The 8,502-nt window shown below is 36.8% G+C and overlaps 1 protein-coding gene across 3 annotated transcripts in view; it reads right to left on the bottom strand.

The window, feature by feature from the left end:
- Positions 1-30: 30 nt before the first annotated feature.
- TPR (translocated promoter region, nuclear basket protein) overlaps positions 31-8,502 on the bottom strand; it is a 44,740-nt gene continuing 36,268 nt past the window's right edge. For 2 of the 3 annotated variants that reach the window (XM_052665661.1, XM_052665659.1), the window contains exons 42-51: positions 8,053-8,143; positions 7,417-7,601; positions 6,521-6,589; positions 5,601-5,695; positions 4,888-4,994; positions 3,063-3,158; positions 2,747-2,903; positions 1,308-1,426; positions 663-761; positions 31-237 (exon numbers count right to left, since the gene is read on the bottom strand). In XM_052665661.1, the coding sequence (XP_052521621.1) occupies positions 182-237; positions 663-761; positions 1,308-1,426; positions 2,747-2,903; positions 3,063-3,158; positions 4,888-4,994; positions 5,601-5,695; positions 6,521-6,589; positions 7,417-7,601; positions 8,053-8,143 (1,074 nt within the window). In that variant the 3' untranslated portion in view covers positions 31-181. The remainder of the gene's footprint in view (positions 238-662; positions 762-1,307; positions 1,427-2,746; positions 2,904-3,062; positions 3,159-4,887; positions 4,995-5,600; positions 5,696-6,520; positions 6,590-7,416; positions 7,602-8,052; positions 8,144-8,502) is intronic. The other variant, XM_052665660.1, reaches the window with a different exon arrangement.

The following is an 8,502-nucleotide window of genomic DNA, read 5'->3' as shown; positions in this document are numbered from 1 at the left end:
GAGGATTTTTTAGAAAAGATACCATTTGAATTTTGACAGTTTGTCTAGTTTTATTAATAAAGACATTGAAATGTGTGCACACAAATCTAAGTATAAAATGCTGCTTTATGCATTCATTACACTAAACCAACCACAGGCAAAAACTGGCACATTTGTATACATAGCTGTAATTACAGATCATTTAACTAATATTGCCTCTGTTCAGGCCTCCTCTGCCTCCCATTGCATGAGTTACACCTGTGTTGGGAAAGAAAAAATGCATTAACAGAAATCCTTTTCAGCCATTTAATCAAACACTGATGCATATGACGTTTCATCCTCCCATAAACAACTGCTATGGCAATGAGACACTTCCCTTCTGGAAAAACTCCATCTCCCTCTTTTTCCCCAAAGTCTGCTGCTATGGCTACATTATACTTCTGTCATTAAGAGAATGTTGTTGACTTACGGTCTATCTCAGGCTGTTTGGCAAAAGAACAAATATGGCATTCTTGCCATATTTGGTATCAGTTTCCTGATAATTAAATTAAAAATTTAATTCAGGGATGTGGTATTACTGTCTTACAAGCAAACATATGCATAGAAAGTAGGACATATGCAGTCCCCAAAGGGACAAAGTATTAAAGACTAGTCAGAGAGGGTAAAAAGCCCTGAACACTTACCCCTCTGTCTGTTGAACTGACGACCACGAACACCAGTTCTTAAAGTTGGTGGCTGAAGCCTTACACGTCGAAACAGCTTAAGCTGATTACTGCTGGTGTCTGTGAAAAAGTGGAAGTACAGGGAAGAACATCTATGTTTAGTACAGTTTTGCACCATTAGCATTTACATGATTTGATATACATTATGCTCTTGAACTTGCCTTAAATTATGAAGGTACATCCTATTTAATTGACATAATCTCTGATACAAATAAAAGCCTCAGAACATGTAAGTTTGGTATTTTGTTCATTGTCTATGCTATCTGGTAACATGGTAACAGAACAGTGATAAACATAATTCTCTGACAATTTAATTGAATGAAAACTATTTTAAATCTGACATAATTATCATTGGATGGAATCATCTATGTATCAGGAACTTGCTCTTTGAAGAATACTTACCATGGACACATTAATTACTCTGGTCCAAGTAAAAATGATTTGCCATTAGGACTAAAAACATACAAGCATGTTCTTATTTTATGTAAGACTTGCTGCCCTATTTTCTATATCTTAGTCATTAACAGCCCATGATCCTACTCCAAGAAGTCCTCACACTTAATAGAATTGTGCAAAGCAACTTAGTTTCTAGTAATTAACCAGTACCTGCAGAGGAACTAGATGGAGGATCTTGACTTGTAGAAGGAAGATCTGACTCATCAGATGCTTGAACAGATTCCTCTTCTTGCTGACTATCAATTTCTAGGCCAGCTTCTGAAGTAATTCTAAAAGAGAAAGGGAGGGGGACAAGGGATGAGAAGAGATACAAATGTACTCAGTGTCAAACAACTCAGCAAAAAAAAAAAAAAAAAAAAAAAAAAAAAAAAAAAGTCCTCATCACAAAGCAGAAAGATTTCTATCCAAACATCTATTCCCAGAAATTTTCTTCTGTGCTCTCTTTGCCTAACTATAAGAGATTCATATGGCTTTAAAGTAAGTAAATAAATAAATATTTTCTTTGATATGTAGCTCAACATACAATGTACACATAACATTAATTACCTCCCAGAGAAGGTCTCAATTTTGTTAAAATGCAGCTTGCCACGTGGTTTACATTTACTTCAGTTATAAAAAAAAAAAAAAAAAAAAAAAGTTACAAGACAAGTAAAACTCCTAAGACATGAGAAATACTTGTTGATCTGTTCTCCTGTCAAGCTAAAGGCCTATTCCTAAGTACAGACATAGTTCTACGAACCATTTTATTTCTCTGGATGTAATTCAGTAAGAATTAGGTATTTGGTAGGAAACAATTCATGACTGTAACATCCAAAAACCCATCTTGAGTAACAATTGCTACTTAAAAGCACAATATAGACAGACTGTATAAACCAATCTGGTGCTGCATCAAGAAACCTGTATGGCACATCTAATCTGCAGCAGTAACATTCCATCTGCTTATGATGAAACCAATAATTAGTAGATGCAAGTTTTGAAAAACTGTGCATTACAGTATCTTTTATCACTTTGCAACCAATAAAAATCAAAATGTATGATAAAAATATAACTTCCTCCCTTCTAGATTCATAATTTGTTTGTTCACAATACAGAATACAGGAATCATTGTAAGAATAATGAAAAAAAAAGCAATAGCAAGGAAGGAGGTAAATTATTTGTCTATCAAGTTCTTTAAAAAGTTACTAATTTTCTGCCCTTCTGGACTGGTTTAACAAAATGACTGTACAAGTGATTTTCTTTGCTGACCAACAGAAATGCTTTATTTTTATTCTACAAACCCCAGTCACTCAATCTGGGGCCTCTACCATCTCTATTTGACTGCCATAGGACCCCTTACATTATGAACATTTACAGAAATGTCTTATTTTTTTTAAGGTGACATGTATTAGCAATGTTAAACTACCAGAAGAAAAGCTTTGCTTCTACACGAAAAGGTCAAATAACATTACTTCGCAAAATTACCAAAGCTTGCTTGAGCATCCTTCCTACCAGAACAGGTTAAATCAAAACTTAGTGGATTGCAGGGCATATTTGAATGAAACATCATTACAAAAACTAAGGTGACTTCAAGTCAAACAATCACAGCTTACCCTTCAGATTCTGCCTCCGCAAAAACTTCATCCCCATCATCACCTGCTCCAGCCTCTGTAGTTGTGGACAGGTTGCCAGTAGATGTGGTAACCATCGGAACAGACTGAGAAGCATGCTCTGAAGCGTCAGCTGATGTACTTTCAGTAAAAACTGTAACTGTACAGAAAGGCAAGCATGGAGTTAACTTGAATTTCCTAAATAAAATTTATGGAAATCTTAAGCACGAGGAAAAGCTACTGGAATATTCCTGACTGTGTAACCTTTTCTGGAAAGTCAAAGTTTCAAACTTTTACCTGTGAATTTCCTGCTGCTTACCTGGTGCTGCTATTTGTAAAGGTGTTGTTGGAACACTACGACCGCCTGATTCTTCCTCATGAGCAAGGAAGAGCGGAGTTTCATACATTCCCAAACCTGCAACACACAATGTTGCAGTGACATTAAAAACAGACAAAAAAAACCCGACACATTAGCTGCTGTCTTCTCTCTACACACTTGATGAAATCCAATTATACATATTTAAATATGGAGATGCGTTATTGCAAGTGGCTTTGACTTATTGCCGTAGCTAGTTAGAATTTCTTAAAAGGTACCAACTTGATAAAAATACTACCACTCACTTTACTTTAGCCATTTCTTCTACGTTATTATTTTGCACTGACCTTTCTTCAAAGCACAGCACACTGTTCCATGCTAACAAGGACGCAAGAAAAAGGTACCAAGTCAGAACAACAGTGAAGACAATATAGACAGATTGTCTGGTCTTCTCTTAGCAAGTAAGGATATACCCTGAAAATTTATTTTTAATTGCTGTTTTCTTCTATTAATTATATCCATCTGAACAAAACATCCAGCATACAGCTAGTACATAAGTACATAAAATGACAGGTGAACAACCGGGTGATGGATTTGGATCAAAGGGTTATAGCAGATGGAACTCCATCAGGCTGATGGCTGGTCACTAGTAGGATGTACTCCACTTTAGGGAAATGCCCTTTAATGTTTTCATACACGATCTAGATGCAGGACTAGATGCATATTAAGTAAGTTCACATATTATATTAACTTAAGAGGATGTGTTGACTCCTTTGAGGGTAGACTGAAGAGAGATTTTGACAAACTGGAAGGCAATCACCAACTGCATGGAGTTTAACAAACGTGTGCAGGATGGGACAACCTTGGCTGTATGTACAAACAGAGGAACAAGAAGCTGGTGAGCAGCCCCTTGGAAAGGGACCTGGGGGTTATGGCTGGCAGCAAGCTGAATCTGAGCCAGCAGTGTGCACTGGGTGCATAAGGCCCAGCACTGCCAGCTGGGTGAGGGAAGGGACCACCCTGCTCTGCCTGGCACTGCCTTACCTCAAGCACTGTGTGTGGGTTTGAGTGCTACAAAGTAAGGACATAAAACTACCAGAGGACATCCAAAGGAGGGTCAGGGAGATGGGAATGAGTCTTGGGAGCAAGATGTGTGGAGGAGCTGAGGTCCGTAGGTTTGTTCAACCTAGGATGTTAAGAAGAGCCTTCACGGCAGCCTGCAGCTCCGTCGGATCCCTGCTCTCTCATGACAGCAAGAGAACCTAAGGGAACAGCATGTAGATATGCCAGAGGAGCATCAGGCTGTACATTAGGAAAAGACCCTGCACTAGAGGGCAGCAGGCACGGTCTCAAGCTGCCAGAGCTCAAGGAGCATTCGGACACTGCTCTTACACATACAGTTTGCATTTGGTGTAGAGTACAACTTTCAGCTCTGCACACAACCACACAAATTCACTATAGAAAAGCTATTATCAACAGGAAAACTAGAAGAAAAAAAAAAAAAAGGCACTCCTTCAGTATTTCAATCCTCCTTAAATTAAGCTTCATTCACCCAGCAGTCAATCTATCCTGCATAAAACTGCAGCTATGTTTCTTCACTTCAGAAGCTGTCTTTCTCACCCACAAAAGCTTTGTACTTTTAAAATCATATTAAAAATAGAAATATAGCACCTTGAAGGAAACACTTTCCCATTTTCCACTAGTCTCTGTCTGCTAACAGAGAAGCTGCAAGCACACAAAGCAGAACTGCCTTTCTATGGAGGAATTATTATTATTTCTATACTCAAACAACCATGGAAAAGTAGACAGAAGTATAGAAATGACTTACCTCCTTGTGAGGCAAGCTGACCGAGGTCAGAGTGACTTGAACTGGTTTGTGGCATATCTTCAGGGGGTCCAAATCGGAATCGAGGAACTCCAGCTACCTGAGGGGAACTATCAAAATAAAGATTTAAAGAATTCTGTGATTTTCCCAAACATGAGAAGAAAACAAGTTACATGAGACAAAATTAATCAATAATTACCATAAAAAACAGCTGAAGTACTAGTAATTCAACAGTGATGAGTTTTTCAAACTTATTTGGAGGCAAATCCTGAATGGAATATTCTTTGCTTACTCACGCTACTAATCCTCACAATTTTACATGGATAACTGAACACCTGTAGAACCATCTCAAAACTAGAACCTGAGATAACCTTTTGCTGGTCAGTAGCACAAATATTACAAATCTATCCAGTTGCTACTAATTGTTAAAATATTAGCATATGGGCTGAAAGAAATAAAAGATCCTTATTTTTTGCACATCGCCTCCCTCTTAGGTCAACATGCTATCATACAGTGTAGATGACCTCTTTCCTGATTCGTTGCTAAGTTTTGCAATACAGAGTTTAATATCCGTAGATGAAGTATATGTCATACTACTTAGCATGTCACTCCAATCACAAGTTCATTTCATTTCTTTTCATTCCACTAAGTAAAAAAAAAAAAAAAAAAATGCAGACACCAAAAATCTACTCTTTTATTTTTAAATTACTACTTACTGAATTGCTTCAGCAAATCCATCTGTACGATGTGGAACTACTAGAGTTGGTGTGCTTGGAACTGTTCTGTCCTCATCATCAAAGAAGTGTTGCTGCTGGAAAAAAAAGAGGCCGAACTGAAAGCCTACAACATATTTCCAGTTCCTATCTAGTCAAATTAAAACATGGTTTGCTCTTTCCATACTGTTGAGTAAAAAACCCAAAAACCAACACCAGAATTAACTCTAAAATAAATCATGCATAATTTCAGATGTCTGAATCTGAGCTAGTTATACAGATTGCCCTAATGGGTGACATCTACTGCATGAGAACACTATGTTGAAGTGTCACATCTCCCTGTTGACTACAAACAAATATTGAGGTGACTCATTCATAAATAGATAGAAATGACCTGTCTTAGTTTGGATTGTTGTAACATAACCTAATATATGGGACTCTTCACAACATGAGTCAAATCATCTGTTTTCTATGGATTTGTATCCTTCGCACTTACATTACCTACAAAGCCAGACATCTCATCTTCCTTTCTCTCTTATCCTAAATTCATCATTCTCTTCATCTCCAGAGAACATACATGAATTGCCTTGCTCCTTTAGTGAGAGACTGAAAACTACTTCTTTCAATAATATATGAACTGTAAAAGACTGATTCTAAAAGTAAGTAATTAAAACTGACTTGGACAAAATAAGTTCAACTTTAAGAAGAGTTTCTGCTTTCTCAGACTTTTCTCAAGTTTGTCTTCCATTAATGCAGAAATTAACAGCACTAATGTGACCTGCAAGGCTACAGAAGTCATGCCATTCCTGACTTCAGCAGCTAGACTTCTAAAAAGAAAACAAAACAAAACTCACCAAAATAAAACTAAAGTTACAAATATCCTTACAACACAGGATTTTAGTAGTAGACTTTCATGTACTTACCATCCCACCTATACCAGGAGTTAGCTGAAGTCCACGTCCCACTGACTGTCTTCGAGTCATCTGGATTCTCTTTACAGCAAAGAAAAGAAAAAAATTGTGTGAATGCTTCTCTAGAATTCCAATAGCAAGGAGTTATTCAGAGTAAAGAATAGCAGCTACATTGGTAATAGTGTAACAAATGTATTTCATTATATAACACTGCCCAATACAGCATCATGTCTCTTTAAACAGATTATGGCAGGAGATAGCCAGCATCTCACATCTGCTGCCTGGCCTAACTACAGAAGAGAAACATACAGATTTAAATCTTGGATAAACACTATTACTGTTTCATTCAACTTTCTACTGAGGACAGAAAACTTGGACACAAAAATATAATGGTCACAGTCCTCACAACAAGTTAACAGTAAAGCATAATTTCATAGCCATTACATTTTTTATTTAGCAAAATTTATGTTGTGATGTTTTCATTTAATAAATTTACGCTTATGTCAATGCATAATCATCAGTCAAATACTGAAGTGAAAGTTTTAGCTTAGATAATGAATATGGACATTCCTTTGCCCAATCTGTGTAGGGGTAGAGACTAATAAAAACCCCTAGCATTCTGACATACAGTCTGTTTGAGAAGAGGGTTTTTTCTGCATTAACAAATAACATTGGTATAATCACTTCAAGATATATATTCGTGATGAGTACTTGTCTGTTTTCAGCATTCCTTCTCCATAAATAATCTGCAGAACAAGAAACGTTAAGTCAACTTGCTCAGTTTCCATTTTGAGGATACTAAATAGATAGGAACAATTTTTACAATTTGCTCAGCGCTCAGACTTAAGTTAAAAGAAATTTAAGTTAAAAAAGGCATTTTACAAAGGCTCTTCTGAACTATTTTATACCTGGACTGGGGGACCTAGCTCTTGAGGAGGAGCGTGAATAGTCAATCGTGGAGGCAGTGGATGTGGTGGTCTGCGTGGTGACTGTGGTGGTCGAGGGGCCTGCCTCTCTGAGGCAGATGATGGCTGTTGTTCTCTAGAACTTTCTTGAGGAAAAGTGGACTCCGCGGCACTTGTACTTCCTTCACCTAAAAAGTATGGAAATTCAGAGAATTAAATTTATGCCATCCAACATTTTCCTGAGTTGAAGATATTAAGTCTTCAAATTCTGCTACCACATTTAAACAGGCATTTTTTACTCTTGCATAAATAGACTTCTCAGTATTATTTAAAGTCATTTAAAAGAAGATTTGTGTGAGCTAAGTCAACACCAGCACTGAAACAAATCAGTGATTATTCAAGCAGTGATTCACACAGAGGAGGTTCATCCTTTGGAACATCAACAGCAGCTTGATAGCATTAGCAAATTGCATCTACTGTGTTTTCAAAGGAAAGTAGACTATATCTAGAAGAGATCATTTCAAAATAATCCACTTTTGATGTTACATTATTTTACATTAACTTTTTAAACACATGCAAAATCACTGTTATGTTTTTCCCTTTACAAAGAGATTTTGAAGAAGCAAGAATTAACCGTACAGCTGTTTTGAGAATCTGCTGCCCTCTGGTTGCTTTCACCTCCTCCCATACTTTCCTCAGTTTCTGTTCCAGGATCAGTACCATCAGCACCCTAAAATCCACAGACATAATGATTTAGCACCAAACACCTACTGTCTGCAAAAAAATATAAGCAGTGTATATAAAAATAAAAAAATAAAAAAAAAAATTATAAAAAATATAAGCAAAAAACTATAAGCAGTGTAAAAGCATTCGGAAAGTAAATAAACATATATGAAAAAATCTTCAAGTTATTTCCGTAAATTTTTACAAAATTATCTATATCATAGAATCACAGATTCAGCAAGGATGGAAAAGACCTAAAAGATCATCCAGTCCAACCACGCACCTATCACCAATAGTTCTCACTAAACCATGTCCCTCGACGCAAAATCCAAACATTCCTTGAATACCTCCAGGCTCGGTGACTCC

The sequence above is a fragment of the Tympanuchus pallidicinctus genome, unplaced genomic scaffold (assembly GCF_026119805.1).
Source record: "Tympanuchus pallidicinctus isolate F22 unplaced genomic scaffold, pur_lepc_1.0 scaffold7, whole genome shotgun sequence".
In the NCBI taxonomy this organism is placed as follows: Eukaryota; Metazoa; Chordata; class Aves; order Galliformes; family Phasianidae; genus Tympanuchus; species Tympanuchus pallidicinctus.
The sequence above is the reverse complement of the archived record's forward strand: the minus strand, read 5'-3'. Positions and strand labels throughout refer to the sequence as shown.